Here is a 19,198-nt window from a genome sequence, read left to right as displayed (position 1 = left end):
GGCTGTTTTGTTTTTAAAACCACTCTTTACTATCCTTTTCATGCCCAGTTCTTGTTGGATGTGTGTCGGCCCTCTGTGGCACCCCGGGACACGCTCTGTCCAGGGAGGAAGCAGTGCTGGGGAGGGGCAGAGGGGGCTTTTCTTTCCAGCACTGCAGATTAAGGCCGCCTGGCTCCTCTGCAAGCCTCCCCAGGTGGCCATGATATTTCTAAAGGACTTGTCCCTGTGCCGCAGTAAGCTCATTAGCTAATTCCCTGATTACGCAGCATCAACTGAAGCCTGCGTGTTTAGGCTGCCAGGGAGCCCCTCTCACCTTTCTCCTCTCCCTTCCTCGTTACCCCCTTCCCTTTGTTTCAGCTAACAACGTGGGCTTTTAAAAGTGCCCTTGGGCCATTTGCAGTGCAGACTCCTTCCTGCCTGGCTGGTCCCAGTGTCGGGGCACCCGCAGGGAGGGACAGGGGTGGCCGCGGGCAGGACCCCACTCCCCATGGCAGCCAAGTGCTCTTGCCTCTGCCCAAGCAGCTCTTTGGGCCCGTTCACCTTCCCTTGCCAACCCCAGGCAAAGGCACTGAGAGCCTGATGGAGGCAAAGCGAGGCATGGGGAGGTTCCTAGGAAGAAGGCTGTGGCATGAAACAGCCATGGTGGCACGCTGCTCTTTGCATAGTCACCCTGGGATTTGAGAGGGTCTGTGGGCTCTTGCCCCTTGCACCTGACCCCAGACCTGTCGAATTCTCACCTGGGGGTGGGGAGCCAGAACTTGTTGGGCCAAGCCTTTTGGCCTCAAGCACGGAGAGCCTGGGGACCCTCTTCCCTCATCCCTGCTCCTGGAGAAGCCCGGTCACAACCCCAGCCTGGGGAAGAGGGATGGATGGGCAGCCCACCCTCTTCCTTCTGGGGGCCACGCTCCGCAAAATCCACCTCGCGCCGGCGCTTTCCGGCCCTCTGTGAGAATGTACAGTTTGTGGCTCCTTCATTGACTTTGAAGAATGTCCCTTTATTCACAATGTTATTTCCTTTAATCACTGTGAGGTTGCAGGAAATCTTCTTGGAAAATTGTCTCAGATTGGCTGGAATTACTGTACTGTTGCAGGGATGGAAAAGTCACTTGAACTTGTTTTCATTTTACCCTAAAAAGTCACTGTCCCCAGAAGGTTCAGATGAATTTGGATAAACATGTGAGTTCTGAGGATGTAGTTGTTGAGTATTTCTTTTCCCTCCCTTTTTTTTTTCCCAAATGAATCTTTGTGGCTTTCCAAGTTCCTGAGTTTTACTCAAGACTAGGGGTGCAGAAGTAAAGGGAAAAGGGACCTTTGACATAAACAGATCATAAACAGACTGAAGACAGGCAAATACATCATTAAGTGACACAACACAAGAGCAGGGATAATGAAACAGTAAGTGACAGCTTTGGCCATCAGCTAAGAGCTGAATCAACCAAATTTTCTACCTGAGGATTTCCGTGCTGCCTGACATAGGAAAGACAAGATGTGCTAAATCTTAACTTTCACAGGAGTTTAGTCCCATTTCCACATGACATTCTTGAATTCTTGTGAGTAGTGGAGAAATGTGGTCTAGGTGAGTGTGTGGCTACATGAGGACACAGCTGACTGGGAAAAGGTATTGAAAGGGCAGTTTCCCATGCTCAGCCCTCAGACAGGGCCTGGTCTTGGTTTAGGGGTAGTCGGTGCTTTCATCAGTGATTTTCACCTGCAGCACCAGTCTGCAAGAATGATTTTCTTGAGAAGGTGAAGAACCTGAAATAAACCTGCTGATAAGAACAAATATAAGGCTCTTCTGTGATTTGGGAAAAATCAACATTGCAGACACTAGCTGGGGAATGAGTGAGGTTGCTCTGTGGGAAAGTAGCTGGAGATGACAGTGGGTCCTGCAGAGAGCGTGAGACAGCAGCAGCCCAAGTGAGAAGAGCAAAATCAGACCAGGACATATGAACAAGGTGTTTGTAAGACACCTGATGTGATCCTGCTGCATTTAAAGAGTGTCAGACTCAGCACTGAATCCCACTTGGGGCTCAGCGTTTCAAGTTGCCGCTCTTGGAGAAGGCCCAGGGAAGAACAAGATCAGAAATTCAGAAAACATGACATACTGGAGAAGGCTGAAGGGTAGCTTAGTATCACAACACAAAGACTACAGGGAAAAAAGATAAAAGTCTTTAAATGCATAAAGCCCTGCTACAAAGTATGAGATAATGGGCTATTGCTTGTTTTCAGGTGGGTAGAAGAAGCCATAGACTCACCCTGCAATGATTGCGGTAAAAGGGATTAAAACTTGTTTTTCCTGGGACCCGTCGTCACCACTAGAGGCTTCTTTTAGGAAGAGTTGAGACAAAAGCTTCACCAGGAAGGGTTTGATTTGTTTGGGGGCAGGCAGACAGGCTAGGTGACCTTTCAAGGGCCTTCCAGGCTTATATTTTATAATTCTGTGAACACAGATACTAAAAAAAGGGAAGGTAATTTTGCCTGTGGCCAGTCTATTCAGGACTGGTCCTTGCCAGGTGTGTTTTGCTTCAGCTGTGAAGGTTTCCATTAGGTTGTTGTTGGTTTGTGGTTTTGGTTTTGTTTTTTTTTGGGGGGGGGGCAGTTATTGTGGGGTTTTTTTGTGGCTTTTGTTGTTGTTGTTGTTGGTTTTTTTTCTTTGGTTTGGGGTTTTTTTTGGTTGATTGGTTGGGGGTTTTTTTTGAGTTTTGGGTTTTTTTGATATTTTAGTTTATTTTTTGTTATTTTATTTGGTATTATTAGTTTGGATTTTTTTGGTATTTACTCCTAACTTTTTTTTTTTCCCCTATCCAAATTTTCCCCTGTTTCTGTACATCTCTCTGACCCTACTTTTCCTGGAATGGTCATATGCCTTGTGTGATTCCCCGAAGCTCTGCACAGAAAGGCCATTTCTTCCCAATCCAATGTGCCACATGTGTAATACACAGCATCCAGGAGCATCCTGGGGCAGTCTCTCATGAATTCACTGCTGACAGACTCGTGGTGTTCCAAGCTCGTGCCTCACTCTTGGTCTCAGCCCTGTCTCAAGGCCCCTGCAGGTCGTCTGTGGGCTGGGTGTTTTTGTGTTTCTAAAACAAGAGCAACAACTGTTGTCCCCCTCCATCTGTGGGTTTGCAGATGTCAACTGTCCAGTGTTTACACGGAGCTTGTGCAATGGGAGTTTTTCTGTGTGCATTAGTAACACGAGGTATTTTTGCTCACGATGTTTAAGATCAGAGTTAGTCATTAGATCACCTATGCTGATCTACCCGACTGCCTTGTCTTGTTACCCTTTCTGGATCCAAATAACCTGGGGTTTCACTAATGCACAAAAGCATCAGGTCTGGAGGAGCAAGGGAGTTCATGGTTTGGTCTTATTTAATCCCTGACGGTTAATCCACCAGCTAATCAGCATTGCTCAGCAAATGTATGTCGTATTTCTTATGCAGGGTTGTCTGGCTTTTAATTTCCAACCATTGATTCTTGTTCTGCCTTTTTTGGCTAGAATAAAAAGATGTTAGCACATGGTATTTTCTTACTATGAGAGTACTTGTGCATAGCAGTCAAATTTCTTGAGCTTTTTTAAGAAGAAAACAGGTTGAGCTTGATTCTGTCACTGTGGGGTGCATTCTTCTGCAACTGTGGCTTTTCTGTGCCTGTTTTCTGCACTCTCTCTCATTTCACATAATAATTTTGGCCTCAGGGACTCTGGCAGTACAGCCTGCTGGTTGGGCCTTGATCCGCTCAATTTTGGAAATGTCTGAAGACGCAGATTCCATCACTTCATTCAGTTTTCAAGCCACCTTGTGTCTTTCCCCTTCCAGCCCATGCCTCCCCACTCTGTCTGCAGGATGCTGTGGGAAATATGGGGGGGTGGGAATCACATTTACATGTCTCACTTCATCTGTATCTTTTTAAAGTGGGGCACCAGGCTATTCACAGTATCTCAGTGTTAGCATCCCATGCTCTGCTGCACAGAGCAGTGCCTCACAACTCCCATTTGCTGCACTCCCAGCTCTCATGCCCAGGACTGCATTTTATCATGTGGTCCCAGCACTGAGCTCACATCCAGTTGCTCACCCTCAGGACCCCAAACCAACCCCTGTCAGAGCCAGAGTCTTCTGTTAGCCCCTGACACCCAGAGGGGTAGCCAACACACCCAGCATTCCACAAGCAGGTACTCCATCTTTTCCATTACTTGTAGGGCTGCAGCCAGTGTTGGCAGCAGCAAACTGGTGCCAACTCTGAGATGGCCTGTGCCTGCCATGGGTACCTGGAGACCAGTGCTGACACCATTGCAGCAACTTCTTCCTGCTGAGAACAACTTCTAGAGGCCAGTCAGGGTGTAGGAAATGGGTGGGCAATCAGTATTAATTAAGACTTAACCAGAATGTTGTGAAGCACCTCACAGATACCCAAGGCTCTGACACCTCACTGCTCCCTGTTACTTTGAAGCCATTCCTTTTGGTCCTGAGGGCAGTTCACATCCCTGCTTGAGACACAGTCAAACCTCTTTGTTCCCCATTTTCAAGCAGGATTTCCTCAGAAGATCCTAGGAAGAAGCCATGGGCTAACAGTACCTTCACCATATATGGTGCATTTCATCTTGGCTTTGGGAGCGAGCGTTGCCCTGCATGCCGCGGGCGCGCGTTATCCAGCCCAGCACCACTGGCTGCTGCAGAGACCCAGGGCTGCAGCACAAATCAGGTACCTTTTGGCCAGGCTTCTGCTTTTCCTTCCTGCAATGTCTGCACTGGACGAGTTTGTCCTGTGCAGTGCTGATTGAGTGGTGGTGCTTACGTGTGCTTTTACAGTAGCATTTCAAAGGGCTGGTTGCAAGGAGGTGCATGCACATTTCCTGTATGTCTGGCCAAAAAGATGATTCTTGAGAGCACCAGGGAACCCTGCAGCCCTGCAGAACATGCCATTATGATGTTCACAAAAGACAGCTTTTTGTCCAAACCTGGGAAACATCGTGGAAGGTGCCAGCATTATTTTCCTGCTTCTGGATTTTTGGTTTTCTTTCTCATTCAGCCACTCCACGACTGTCCAGCTGGCTTATTCCTGCACTGCACGGGTCCCAGCCCTGTGAGATGTGGTGGCGAGATGTGTCTCATTTGGGATGGAGCCTCAGGTTTAGCCTTGCTCTCTCCTGGCAGCTCTGAGGTGGCCAAAGTGTGAGCAGCTGCTGCAGTGCTGGTGTGACAGGCTGGGGGAGTGCAGGTGTCCAGCTGCAGAAGCCAGGTATGTTCCCAGGTGCCAGCCATGCCATGAGGGGCACCTTTTGTACAGGTCAGCCTCCTTAAACCTGCCCAAACATGCCAGAGACTCTAATGGCCAGGCAGGAGGACAAACCCGGTGCTTCCAGGTCTCCTCTCATGACATCCGCCAAGTCCCCTTCCCGCACTAATCTTGTCCTTCTATCCAAAACAATTATGGAGGGCTTGTTGTTTTTGGCACAGCCCTTTATTTACAAATCCCATCCTGCTTATAGCTCATGGTTTCATTATCCTCTAGATGTTTACAGAGCTCCTTTTCTTAATATTTGTGCCATTATTTTACTAGGGATCCGGGTGAGACTTTCCAGACAGTAATTGTCCGGCTCATCCTCTCCCCCACCAGCTCTTTCTGCAGAAGTGCACATCTCCCCACTGTCCCTGCCAGCCCAGGGCACCCAGAGGGACAGGAATGGGCAGGATTGTGGGCAGTGGAAGAGGGTTGCCCTTTTCTGAGGTTGTGGGGAGGGATGTGCAGAGGGAACAGCTGCCCTGCTGCACCCCACTGCCCACAGGACCTCTGATGTCCTCTTGAAACTTTGTGCTACTAATGAGCCCCTCCCAGCCCCTGCTCCCCCTGCACCCCTGCTCTCCCCTTTCTCAGGGCACCGGTGCACATCCCGGGCTGGGGCACTGCCCCTCTGCAGGTGTGCAGCTGCGTCCTGGGACGGCAGACAGTGCAAACCTGTCGCTGGGATTTGGGGTCATTAGCATGGTGCAGACGTGGGTCGGCGTGCATGGCTCTGATGCTGGTCCCTGCCCCTGGGCTGTCTGTCACAGGGGCTTGTTTAACCTTCTTTGCAACAATATCACAGTCTTTAATCTGTTTATCCTCATAACCCTGCTATGAGGTGAAGGATAGTTATCCTCATTTCAGAGGTAGGGAACTGAAGGGATTCTTTTCAAATGTAGATCAGTGTGTAATGATGCAGAGATAAAGATTTTAAAAACATGCCTGAGACAACAGCCGTATGGTGTGTAACTGAGCTGTGTTCTGCAAATCCCATTAAGTGCCTCTGCCTTTTTCAGCTGATGCTCTCTTGGGGCAGACCTGACATGGGGAAATGCCACGCAGGCTCCAGCCTCCTGGTCCATGGGTGGGTCCCAGGCAGGGCAGGGGGAGACGGAGCTGAGCTCCTGCCTGCCATTCAGTACCCTGGGTGTGCTCTGGGTGTGTGGGGCTCCAGGCACTCACACCTGAATTGCATCAGTGAGTGCATAGCACAGCTCTGGCTGTGTTTGGGAATGAAACTTAAAGCCTGTTTGTACTGCAATTGTGCAGATAGAAGTGAGGTGGGAAATACAAAGGAGTGCTTGAACAGCACCTCTCGGGCTGTTCAATTGCAGCAGGGCCAAGATGCTGAATGAGGAGCCAGCAATGGCAGCAAGCTCTTTGCTCTCACTACTCAGAAAAATGATATGGACAGCAGATTTGGTTAAAAACCCCCAGCTGTGTTTTCTGTGCCGTGATCCTGACAAGAGGCATTCCTGGCTGCCACGGGGGCCTTTCCTGGTGGCTGGCCAGTGGGGCTGGGTGCAGGTCTCAGGGCTGCTCCTGGGCAATTGTTGCTGTGCTTGTGGGAATGCGGCAGCTGGTGCAGTGGGGAGGTCAGTGCCTTTGTCTTGCTGCGGGGAGTTTATCTCTGCAGATCTTGCCTGCTTTCCTGGGTCAGGCTTTACCTCCGCTGTTATCAGCAAATGCAGGAACAGCCCGCTCCAGAGCTGGGCTGCATAGGAACCTCTCGACCCCCTTGTAGGGAGAGGCAGCATTTTTACATCTCTCCCACGCTAATGGACACCCAGCTGGCCGGCGATGGGATCAGATGTGCCATGCCCTGTGGTTGCTGTTCCTCCTTCACCACTTTGGCAGTGCCATTGCTGTGCATCCCTGTCCTGTGGGATGCAGGCAGCAGTGAAGGAGGAGGCAGCAGAGCTGGCGGGGCTCTCCCTGGCCTCACCTTCCACTGGGCTCTTCACCACAAACACATGGGACAAATCCCCAGTGGCAGCACTGATTCCCCTTCTCTGCTGGCCTGCCCTGTCCCAGTGCACCCTCCCCTTCTCAGCAGCTCTGTCCGGACCCCTCCAGCTGTCTCCACAAACCCAAACCATTAGCATTTCCTGTTCAAACATTTCCAATAAATAAATGGAGACATCATGCCACAAGCCTGCAAGTGACCCAGAGGCGTGTCCAAGGCCGGGATGGACACGACCACCCAGCGCCCGACCCCCTGGCTGGGCGCCAGCCCTGCCTTTGTTTGAATTCCCGGGTGAGTAAGCGCTTGGCTGACGCCAGCTGAAACGCTGCAAGAAATTATTTTTGATATTAAATAAATTGTTTTCAGTAAATCTGCTCCTACACCAAGGTCCAGAAGCTACCCGCAGCACTGGGCTCCCTGCAAGAGAGCTGAGCTCCCTTTCCTTGGCCTTGTCCTGGATGTGCTGGGGGACACACCCTGTCCAGAGGGGTCCAGCTGGGACCAGCTGTGCTGCAGTTGCCTCAGCCCCATGGGCACAGCTCCCACAGCTGCCTGGCAGCCTGGGTACACCATGGCAGAGCAGCTCCCTGCAACTCATCCAGTGTCTCTATCCCAACCTTTGAGCCAGGCTCACTGGGGAGAGGGCAGAGGCTTGGCCAGGAGGCTTGCTGCCTTTGGGAATGGCAGCTATCTCCTCAGGTCAGATATCCCAAAACCCATTTCCTTGGCTGTGCAGAAGTCCATGCCTTGACATAGAAGTGCCTGTCCTTTCCCCCTCTGGTCTTCTACACCCTTAGGAAATCACCTTCAATGCACCAGAGTACCAGGTGTCAGTGCCTGAGCAGGTCACAGTGCCCTGATATCTGCCAGCAGGTGCTGATGCAAAAGCAAAAATTAGGGGAAACTCCTGAGTGCCTGTGGGAATGAGTAGACACAGAGTGGGCAAGCATGGCCATGAGTGGTCCATAAGCCAAGCTAGGATTCCTGAGACCTCAGAACTAATGTGCAAAATGGTTTTAGAGAAATAGCAAACCTCTGGCTGTGCACAAGAAGTTGCAGTGGCACGAGAGGTTTGAGCCTGATTAGGTGGGTGGATATGCTCCTTTTTGGGGTGCACAGACTTTGTCCTTGCTGCCCTAGGTTGTTCTCTGGCTTTCAGCTGGAAGCAGAGACGGACTTGGACCTAACCAAGTTCTGTCATGGTGGCAATTAGAAAAACTAACAAAATACCAGGAAGATTGCTTTCACTATTTTTTTTTTAAATATATGTTTCGCTGAAGCCAAAACTTCCTGTAGGAACATGATGTTTAAAGGAAAAATTTTCCTGTTGAAATTTCCTGCAGTATTTGAAGGGTTTGAAATATTCTTTGAAAGACAAGACACATATATTCTGCTCCAGAAGCATTCATTCAGTGGGATGTTATGCTCTGGCATTATAAAACTTCAGAAACTGAAATGCAGTGAAGCCACATTTTAAATAAGCTGTTTTATGGACAAACAATAACATATTTTCTGATTTTGATTTCTTTCATTATAGACCTCCAGCTTTAGTCAAGGGAATCTCCTGTTTCTCCCACCCAGGTGAGAGGGGAGACGGGATAATGTGTCAGGGGGCTGCCAGGGGCACGGTGCCCAAGCAGACAGCCTCTGAGCGCCCAGGTGTGGATCTGCTGCTCAGCAGAGTGGGAACCGATTATTTCTGTGCCAGCGTGTGCAGGCCCTGGCACTCCCTGTCTGTGTGTGCCCTGGGGCTGGCGGGGCAGGAGGTGGGTGCTGCAAGGCAGCATGGCCAGGAGCCCAGGCGGGGGGGCACCTGCAGGGCACTGCCAGGGCCCGTCCCGGCCGCTGTCCGGCCCCGGAGCCGCGGGAAGGAGAGCAGGGCCCGTCCCGGCTGCTGTCCGGCCCCGGAGCCGCGGGCAGGGCCCGTCCCGCCCCTGACGGTGCCCCTCGGCAGGACTTGCAGCCCCCGCTGCCACCAGGGCCCGATGCCATCAGCACTCGCAGGCGCTGACAGATGGACCCACGGACCCGGCAAGGGGCTGGCGGGGGCCGGAAACTCCTGATCCCTCTTTATCTGTCCCTCAGCCTGCTCTCTCCTCTCCCTGTCAGGCTCTGTGTCTCTCCTGGTATCTCACGCTCCTGTTCCTGTGCTCTGCCGGCTGCTGCTGGGGCTGCCCAGGCTCACAGCGCCCTGCGGCCAGGCACGGCCCCAGGCTCCCGCAGGCCAGGCACAGGGTGAGGCTCTGGACCGTCCTCCCCTAGGACTGGCTGGGCTTGGTGCCTGCAAGCACCACCAGCTCTGAGCGAGGGAAGGCACCACAGCATCAGCCACAGCAGCAGGCAGGTGCCCGGGACAGGGCTCCATGGCTGCTGTGCACTGCAGGTTGGAGTGAGAGGGAAGGATCAGGCTCAGCTCAGTACACTGTGAGGTCAAGGAGTCTTGCTGCTGTCTTCCTCAAATATACTGCCTAGGCCTGGGTCCAGTTGGGTACCAGCTCAAAACTAATCCTGAGCATTTCACTTGGCTCTCATGACATTCCCAATCCCCACTGCTCCATTGCAAAGCCACCATCCCAGCTGGGCAGGGTGGCAGTGGAGGGGTCAGGATCCACAGTTAATGTAGCTGCCCCTAAATGCACCGCCAGAGATCAGCTAATCTGATAATTACAGCAACAAAAGCCATTTAGACAAACCATGACCTGACCTCCAGAGCTTGGAATGAAAACATTTTACCCTCCTCTGTCTGGATCCTGCACTGAGAAAACATCTGTATTTGGAGGATGCTGGGAAAACAGCCCCCGCACGGCACCCGCTGGGGACAGCCTCAGCTCTGCTCCATGCCACACACTGCATGCACCAGCCTTGGACTGGGATGGGCAGGCTGCTAAACCCTCACTGTGATGCCAAGATCAACAGTGTCCCAGCACTGGGCAGAGCACTCTAGGGAGGATGAGGCAGAGGCCAAAGGGGTGTGAGGGTGAATCTTGTGTGAGGGAGTAAATGGGATGGGGTCAGTGCAGCTCACCCTCATAAAAAGGGCTGTTTTCCAAGACCACGTGAGGCTTGCTGGTGTGGGGAGGCCATCACCTGGTCCCCAGTGGTGGCTGTATCCCTGCAGCAGGCTCTGCAGGAGCCAGGCTGGCTGTGAGCCCCCCTGCCTCTGGCTCCCAGAGGAGCTGAGTGCGGGGGGCCCTGTCTGCATGCGGCACGGCCGTGTGTGCCCGGGGGCTTCTTCGCTCTCTGGAAGGTGTGCAAGCTTTCCCACTGAGTGGCAGGTCATTGCTGGCTGTCAGTCCAAGGCAGGAGATGAAGGAAGAGATGCCTCAGGGCTGGCTCCCATGTTCCTCCTGCTTTTACATACGTGTTGGTGGCACCCTTTGTGTAGGCTGAGGAGATGAAAGCTTAGGGCCAGAGGGATCTTGCTAACGCAAAGCCACCCAGCTCGGGGGCCCGACAGCCTGCTGCTTTGTCTCTTATTGTCTCACTCTTGCATCTCTTCCCAGCGGAGTCCCATCCGTGCCGTCAAGGGCAGGGGACACCGGCTGAGCCGGAGGCACCAAGCGCTCTGGCAGGTAACTCCTGCTGGGTCAGCGACCCCGGCCTTGCAGGCACAGGCAGCGGCACAGACGGTTCGCACCAGACTAGCAGCACTGAGCTCACACTGCCCAGCAGGAGCTCCTGAGGAAGGGGAACAGAACGGTGCTGCATTTTTTCCTGCAACGAGCACTGCTCAGCCTGCTCTGGCAGTCCCAGGCAGTGGCTTGGTGCAGCCAGCTTGGCAGGCAGCACCCCTGTGCCTTTGTGACTTCCCTGTTCTGCACTGGGAAAGCACTTGGCCATGTCCCCAAATATCCCAGTGCTCTTTGGAAAGTGGTAGGATTAGAAACCAGTAAGTGCAGTGAGAGCCTGATAGTCTGGGGACTCCCTAGCACTTCTGTCTGCTCCAGAAATAGGATCTGTCTGTTTTTCCCATTGCAGCATTCCACTTGTGCAGTGCTTTGCTCTTTGTGAGCAGAAAACATGACTCACCCTGCAGTGGGCTACCCTCAGATCCCTCTGATGCCCTTGTTTTCATCGGTTGCTTCCTTGCCCAGCATCTCTCATTTAGCAGAATCCACTGACCTTGAGAAACCCAGAAATTCTTCATCCAGTTTAGATTAGAGTTAAGACTAGGGCTAGAGTTAAGGGTAGGGTTAGATTTAAGGGTAGGGTTAGGGTCTGGATGCCCCCGACAGCAGCTTGGCCAGGTCACGTGTTTACAGAGGTCCACAGCTATTGCAGAGAGCAGACCTCAAGCTCTTTTGGGGTTTCCATGTAGCTTTTTCTCCAGGTGTGAATGAAATTTTGTCCAAGTTGGACTAAAAACATCACCAGGGCCAAAGCTTTGGTCTATCACTGCTGTTTTGCTCCTCTGCCTTTCTCATTATTCTGTTTTCTCTGAAGGCAGAAGTGCTGGCACGCTACTGTGCCGACAGACAGCTCTGCCTGTTCCCCACGCTCATGCTAAGCAGAAAGTGCACTGGGCAGTTCTTCCAGGTGCTGCCCGGAGCCGGGGGAGGCGGGGCCTGTGCCCCTGGGCTCCCTCCTGAGCAGCCGGGCTGTGGAGCCACCTTGGGCATGGCAGGGGACAAGGATCCAAACTGGTTTTCAGAGGGATTTTGACTGACTTAACAAAGGGAGCGTACAACACCGGTTGTCTGCAAAAACATTTAGGGACAGCATGGCCTTTCCCGTCCTGTACCCCCGTGTTTTATGTCACGAAGGCAGGTATGTGAAGTATGTGTCACGCTGTCAGAGCTGTTATTTGAGATGTCCTTCCCGTCTCCCTCAAAGCCTTTCCCAGATGTAGCAGGTTTGAGGGCAGATTCTCACAAACTTCAAAAGCTGCTCGAGATAGGTGGCAGGTCCCTAACAGAGACAGCCACGCACCGGGAGGCACCGACCCCTCTCCCCAGGAAGGCGTGAGGCCAGCCTCGGGTGGGGCGTTCCAGCAGCCCTAGGCCGGGCCGGAGCCCGTGGGCGCCGCTCCCCGCGGGGGTTGCGGGATGGGCGGCAGGATCAGCAGCGAGAATCAGCGGCGAGATGGGCGGCGGGATCAGCATCGGGATGCGCGGGCCGGCTCTGCCCTCTGCTGGCACCGCCCGGCACCGCCGCGCCCCCGACGGCGGCCGTGCCCAGGAGCCCCGGGGATCCCGCGAGGCTCGAGGACGGCCCGCAAGGGCCACGGAGGGCCGGGGGCAGCGTAGGAAGCGCTGTGCCTGCGCAGTGGGCGGGGAATTTGGCAGAGGGGCGCTGCGAGGAAGACCCCACGGATCAGTGCCATGTCCCGAGCTAACCAGGGGTAGCGGAGACCCGCACAGGTGACCCTGGGATTTCCTCGGGGCTGGGAGGCTCTCGGGGGTAACCCCACAGCGTCTGACCTGCTGTGAATTAGGGAAGTGCCTCTGGAAACACCCACCGTCCTCACAGCGGTCCCCGTCCCGCCCCCCCGTCACTGCAGCCCTGGGATCCCCCCGCCCTCCCGGACCCGTCACACCTGGGCACGGCGCCCCGACACCTTCCCGCGGTTCCCGAGCCTTGCACTCCGGCACCATCCTGCACCCCGGGCACAGCACCGCGGGGCTGCCTTCACCCCGCCTTTGCGCTCCAGGGTTGATCTGCAGCTCCGGGTGCCAATGGGGCTGTGCCGTGACCCCGAGCGCTGCACCCCCGAGTGCTGCCGCAGCGCAGCGCCGCCTGGGGCGGCACGGCATCCCCCGCCGCACCCCGTACCGCACGGGGCATTGCACTCCGGGACACCCTCCCCATCTCTGCAGGTGTGGGAGTCCCCCAGCACCGGGCGCCACATGCCGGTGGCAGCTCTGCACGCCCGCCCGCAGCCGGCCCTGGCCCCCGGCAGAGCGGAGCGGCGGCCTGGGGGCGCGACCGGCCATGGGCGGTGCCTGCGTCCCCGCGTCACCGGGCGCGCTCGCCGCCGCCATTGGCCGCCCGGCGGCGCCGGGGGCACGGCGGGCACCCGTTGGCGGGCGGCGGGGGCGGGGTCGGGCGCGGCGCGCGGATTGGTCGCGGCCGGCGGCGGCCCCGCCCCGCCGGTGAAGGTGAGCGTCTCCTCCAGCGCCGCGCGCCGCCCGTACCGAACCGGAGCGGACCGGTACGCAGTGGCTGCGCCGCCATGGCCGCCTCCATCTTCGCCGCCGTCCCCCACTCCCCGCCTGTCGCCGTCTTCAAGCTCACGGCGGATTTCCGGGAGGACAGCGACTCGCGGAAGGTCAACCTCGGCGTGGGCGGTGAGTCCGTGGCCCCGTCCCTCTCGGCGGGGCCATTCCCCGTGGCTGGGGCCGGTCGGTGCCCTTGCGGCGGCTTCCGCCCCTGCTGCAGCGGGCGGGCGGCGGCGGGCCCCGGGCCCCAAAGGTCACCGGGCCGCGGCCGGGCGCGGGGCGGTTGGCGGGCAGCGAGGTCCAGAGGGCGTCAAGGTCGCGGAGCCGGCCGGGCCGCCGTCCTCGGTGTCCCGGGCAGGGCAGCGTCCCCCCGGTGCGGTAAGGACGGCTCTCCCTTTCCTGCAGCCTACCGCACGGACGAGGGGCAGCCATGGGTCCTGCCGGTGGTGAAGAAGGTGGAGCAGATGATCGCCAACGACAACAGCTTGAACCACGAGTATCTGCCCATCCTGGGCCTGCCCGAGTTCCGGGCCAACGCATCCCGCATCGCCCTGGGGGATGACAGCCCTGCCATCAAGGAGAAGCGGGTATGTGGCGGACACGGAGCACTGGGGTCCCTGGGGTGTCTCTACAGCAGACTAAGTAGAAGGGCACAAATGTGTAGAGGTCCTATATTTTGACAGGATTTGGGGGTTTGTCAGACATGGTCTTTCTTGATTGTAGCTTAGTTGATGAACTCATGCAATTGAAACTGTTTGTGCAGGTAGTTGTGGTTTTGGGGAAAGGCTGAATGTGGCCTGTGATTGGAATCTGTGTTTTCCTTCATCTTTTAATAGCTTCCCCACACGAAACCCAAGTCAGATAATACACCACCTTTCCTGAAATAAACTACTAGCTGAGAATCTGCTCTGTGCCAGAATGTAACAGGAATGGCCGGAGTCTATTTATAATGATAGAAGTTGTCAGGATGGGCCTGAGCACTGAAAGAGGCTGAAGACCACTGTAAGGGGATGGCATTCTGACTGAGCTGACCCCAGGGGGCACATTTGGGATCCTGTCTTACTCTTGCAATGCTGTGCTCTCTTTCCATGCCCTGCTGGCGGTGCTAGGCTGGGTGGCAGTGCTGGCAAGTGTCTGTGTTGCAGGTGGGCAGCGTTCAGTGCCTGGGTGGGACAGGCGCCCTGCGGATCGGTGCCGACTTCCTGAGGCGCTGGTACAACGGCAACAACAACACAGCCACCCCTGTCTACGTCTCCACTCCAACCTGGGGTGAGTGCTGCTCCCAGGGAGCCCTGAGGGTCAGCGAGCGAGGGAGGCACAGCCCTGCTCCTTGCAGGGGCCGCGGCAGTGAGGGAGCAGCCTTGTCGTGTGTGTGTGTAAAGGGAGGTGCTGGGGCCGGAGAAGGAAGCTTGCTGGAGATAGGATGTGCTTTTCTGAGAAGTTATTTCTTTCCTCAGAGAACCACAATTCTGTGTTTATGGAAGCCGGCTTCAAAGATATTAGAACCTACCACTACTGGGATGCTGCCAAGAGGGGTCTGGATCTCCAGGGGCTGCTGAATGACATGGAGGTCAGTAAAACTAGCATGGGATGGGCTGAGCTTGCTGCCGTACTGTCAGCCTCTGCAGCTGGCTAGGCTGTGGTGTGCTGGGCTAGGAAGTGGATCACTGCAAAAGAGGCTGTTGTTGCCCAGAGCAGCTCCAGGCCTCTCCCTGTGCTGTGGGTGGCCAGTGCTGTCCATGTGAGTGTATGACCAAGATGTGTTCTCTCCTCAGCAAGCCCCAGAGTTCTCCATTTTCATCCTTCATGCCTGTGCGCACAACCCAACAGGCACAGACCCTACTCCCGAGCAGTGGAAGCAGATTGCTGCTGTCATGAAGGTATGGGCTGCTGCTGGGGCTAAAGCAATGCTGAGGGGGCAAATAGCTCTCAAGCCAGCCAGAGCATTTGCATCTGAAATGGGCTTTGAGGGAATGGCATGAGATGTAGCAGAATCTGAAAGAGTCCCCCAAGGCAGGTGTTGAAGGGAGAGGTGGACAACGGAATGCTGGTTATCTGTGCTCAGAGGAGAGATGCACTGCAGTTCTTGTGCCTCCAAGTTCTTGTTTTCACTCTCTGGAATGGGCTATAGTGAGATGTCTCCTGCTGGAAGGATTATTTGCTGGCAGATGCTGGATAGTAGCATATAAAGTGGTGCACTTCTTATGTCCTCAAATGCAGTTTTCTCCTGCATTGACTTTTATTGACCACTTTAGTCTTTCCGTTCTTTCCCCCCAGTAGAAAGAAAGTATTTCAGTCTGGTGTTGCTGGACCATGTTTCCTTTGAATTCCCACAGGAACTCAGTGGTCATTTTTCCCTCCTATGAGTACTGTGGGGGGTAAAAGAGCTTGTGGGGAGGGAATTTCCCTCTAACACTGTTCCTCCTTGCAGCGCCGGAGCCTGTTTCCATTCTTCGACTCAGCGTACCAAGGGTTTGCCTCTGGCAGCCTGGACAAGGATGCCTGGGCTGTGCGATACTTTGTCTCCGAGGGCTTTGAGCTCTTCTGTGCACAGTCGTTTTCCAAGAACTTTGGGCTCTACAGTGAGTGTCTGGCAGTAAGCTGGCCCAGTAGCATCATACCCAGGCAGATGGGGCTGGCATGCTGAGGGGTGGGGAATTCTCTGCTTTGCCATGACGTGTGGAACCAATGGCTCACATCTCTTGGCTTCTCCACAGATGAGCGGGTGGGGAACCTGACGGTGGTGGGGAAGGATGCAGACAACGTGCAGCGTGTGCTGTCCCAGATGGAGAAGATTGTGCGCACCACTTGGTCCAACCCTCCCTCGCAGGGAGCGCGCATCGTGGCCACTACACTCGCTTCCCCGCAGCTCTTTGATGAGTGGTACGTGTTGCCAGGGCCGGTGGGAGAGGGCAAGGGAGGGAAGCTGTCTCCCTGAGTGTCAGGCTTGGCCAGATGGTTTCAAACCAGACGGGTGCCCACCCTCACGCTGTGCTTCGTGCCTGCTGCAGGAAGGGCAACGTGAAGACAATGGCAGATCGGGTCCTGCTGATGCGCTCAGAGCTCCGCTCTCGGCTGGAGGCCCTCGGGACCCCAGGCACCTGGAACCACATCACAGAGCAGATTGGCATGTTCAGCTTCACTGGCCTGAACCGTGAGTATCCAGTGGGCTGGTGAAGGGAGGGTTGGGTGAACTGGGCTGAAGCAGTCCAAGCAGGAATCTCTCACTCTCACTGGAGTTTTGGTATCACTGTGTCTGTGGCTGGGGAGGGATGAAGCACCAGACAGTATTTTAGTGGCCAGTGCTTGAACATTTCTGCTTGTTGTGAAAGATTCAAGCATCCCTGACTAGTTCTTTGGGCTTTTCTGAGCTGTGGGTCACTGCTCTGACCTGATGTCCAATTGTTTCCCCAGCTAAGCAGGTGGAGTACATGGTCAAGGAAAAACACATCTACCTGATGGCTAGTGGGCGCATCAACATGTGTGGTCTGACTACCAAGAACCTGGACTATGTGGCCAAGTCCATCCATGAAGCTGTCACAAAAATCCAATGAAGCACATGAACAACCAAACTTACATGAAGTCACCAAAGCTATAGTGTGTAGTCCATGTCTTTCTCTGCTCATGGCTTGCCTTTTCCCACACCTCTTGGGGTTTAATAAAGATGGGAGCAGTAGCTCAATCAGGGATAATTGTCTTCTGACATTTTTTAAGTGGTCCTTGCAATATGGTAAGCCAGCGCCCCCAGGAGGTGGGGGCAGCATGAGCCACTTTGGATCTTGTTTCACAACAGCAGCCTGGTCTCCAGGCCCTCAGAGCTGCATCTTTATCACGTCCAAATCAACTCCACATAACTGATCATTTTGATCATGGCAAAGTCCGGTGCCAGTGCAATGCACTGTGTGATAACAGCACAGAGGTTGGGATCTCACAGGCTTATGAACTAATATCACTCAGTAGTATTTTGGGGAGGGGTAAAGCTGTTGCTAGCTTCTCTCCAGCCGTCCCACCCCTTCCTAATTTCTGAGCCTTATACGAGCAAATATTTGTAATTGTGATAATTGCTTCTTTGTGTTGCTGACATGAAATTAAACCTTTGTCTCTGAATGCTACCCCTGCCGTGTGTGATGTCATGCCTTCAAACCACATGAACTTCTCCGAGGCTGAGGTTAAAGCCTCAACATCCTGGTTTGTCCACTTACTCAGTTTGTTTCAAGCTGTCTCTCTCTCTCAGCGTATGTTACACCTCTGATGATCACAGCCACTACTAAAAGGGGAGTCTTACTGGGAGAGTGTTGTTGAGAGCTCCCTGTGACTACATGAAGCCAACCAGTTTCTCCTGTGTTCATCTTGTGTTTTTTCTGCCCCACTGCCCTGTGCTGCCCAGCTCATCCTGCCTGTCTTATCTGTCTGTCTGTGGTTGCTTTCTGGATGGCCAAGTGTTTCCATTTGTCCATCCCTCCCTGAACCAGGGCTCCTGGGCTGCCCCTCAGGTGTCAAAAGCAGATCTCTTGTGTTCATCCTTTTCAGCAGGCTCCTAGTGAACCCCCATCTACTACTTGCTTCAGCGGGGCCTGCCAGCAACAGCCTGTGTTTCTGGCACTGAAAAAGAGCTGGGACCATCTGTTTCTGCTCTCTGCAGTCACTGCAGATCTATTTGTGAGCTGACAGAGCGGCCTCCTGACAGGATCTTGTGAAGAAAGGGGACAGCTCCTTTCCTTGTGTCAGGTAGCAGTAGTTGCTGTTACCCTGATGGATTTGCTTGTGCTGCACCTTAGACAGAGAAGGCAAAAATGGTGCCTCATTGCTTTGTTGTGTTTGCACAGAGTGCATGGGGTCTCTTGTTTGTTCTTTATCAGTTAGTATTCATATCATATAAGAGAGTGAGACAGAGGCAGCCTTCCCTCCTCTCTGCAGGTGAGCATCTTCTTTTCCTCTTGGTGTCCATTCACAGCAGGGATGGTGAGGAGGTGGTTAAAAGATGACTTCTAGGGGTCATCTCAGGAGGTGATAATTTATTTATTTATCATATTTGCTTACACTTCTGCCCTTACAGACCCTCCTGGTGTGGAGGCTGGCCCACCCCATGTGATCTATATTGGTGTTTTGCTAGTCTTACCAACCTTGTTTTTTCCTAGCAAGTGACCTAAATTTCTCCTTTTCTGTGGTGTAAGCTCATTACCAATTATCCCATTTACCATGGCAACAGAGAACAGATTATTCCTTTCCTCTGTACAACAGCTTTTTTTGTATTTGAAAACTTCCTCTCTCCCCTTCACATCCTTCACCAGTAAAGATTAAGTGACTCTATTTCCTTCAGCCTTTGGGGTAGGTTGTTTTGCAGCCCTTGCTTTCCTCTGTCCACTTTTCAATTGCTGTGTGTTTCCTCAGAAGGGCAGTGCCCAGACAGGGCTGCAGTTATTCCAGCTGAAGTTTTATCAGCATGGGTGGACTATGAGATTTCTGTTGTTATCTGTCAGGCTGTACTCCAGCACGTGTATCCCACTATTGTGTTTGCAATGGCGTCATATTAACTCCTGGTTTTCCCCAGTCCTTGTCTGCCCTGCTGGGCTTATCTCCCTGCCTGCCAAGTGTTCTCCTGGATGCAGGAGTGACAGCCCACCTTCAGACCAAGAAATCAGGCAGCATGTGCTGACCCGTTCTCTTGGTCCCTTCAGTGAGGCTGAGTGCTGTTACTCCTGGCACCTGTGGCCCTGGGTATGAGGGCAGCCTGGCCTGCTGGGAGGGGTGAGCATCTTTCCCTCACCCATGGACACAGAGAGGGCATCAC

The 19,198-nt window shown here is 54.0% G+C and overlaps 1 protein-coding gene across 1 annotated transcript; it reads left to right on the top strand.

The window, feature by feature from the left end:
* The first annotated feature begins 13,310 nt into the window (after positions 1–13,310).
* On the top strand, positions 13,311–17,519 carry GOT1 (glutamic-oxaloacetic transaminase 1). The gene is made up of 9 exons (XM_064716408.1): positions 13,311–13,536; positions 13,813–13,994; positions 14,553–14,676; positions 14,865–14,977; positions 15,183–15,287; positions 15,839–15,989; positions 16,125–16,290; positions 16,419–16,561; positions 16,822–17,519. Exons 1-9 carry the CDS (start codon positions 13,422–13,424, stop codon positions 16,959–16,961), a joined length of 1,239 nt encoding a protein of 412 aa, XP_064572478.1. The 5' UTR covers positions 13,311–13,421; the 3' UTR covers positions 16,962–17,519.
* Positions 17,520–19,198: the final 1,679 nt, after the last annotated feature.

Source organism: Zonotrichia leucophrys, chromosome 6, assembly GCF_028769735.1.
Source record: "Zonotrichia leucophrys gambelii isolate GWCS_2022_RI chromosome 6, RI_Zleu_2.0, whole genome shotgun sequence".
NCBI classification, from domain to species: Eukaryota; Metazoa; Chordata; class Aves; order Passeriformes; family Passerellidae; genus Zonotrichia; species Zonotrichia leucophrys.
The sequence above is the reverse complement of the archived record's forward strand: the minus strand, read 5'-3'. Positions and strand labels throughout refer to the sequence as shown.

Coding starts and splice junctions, on each gene's coding strand:
- GOT1 (XM_064716408.1), top strand. CDS start 13,422: ATGGCCGCCTCCATCTTCGCCGCCGTCCCCCACTCCCCGCCTGTCGCC. Junction 14,677..14,864: donor CGTCTCCACTCCAACCTGGG/GTGAGTGCTGCT, acceptor TTCTTTCCTCAG/AGAACCACAATTCTGTGTTT. Junction 16,291..16,418: donor CCGCAGCTCTTTGATGAGTG/GTACGTGTTGCC, acceptor TGCCTGCTGCAG/GAAGGGCAACGTGAAGACAA.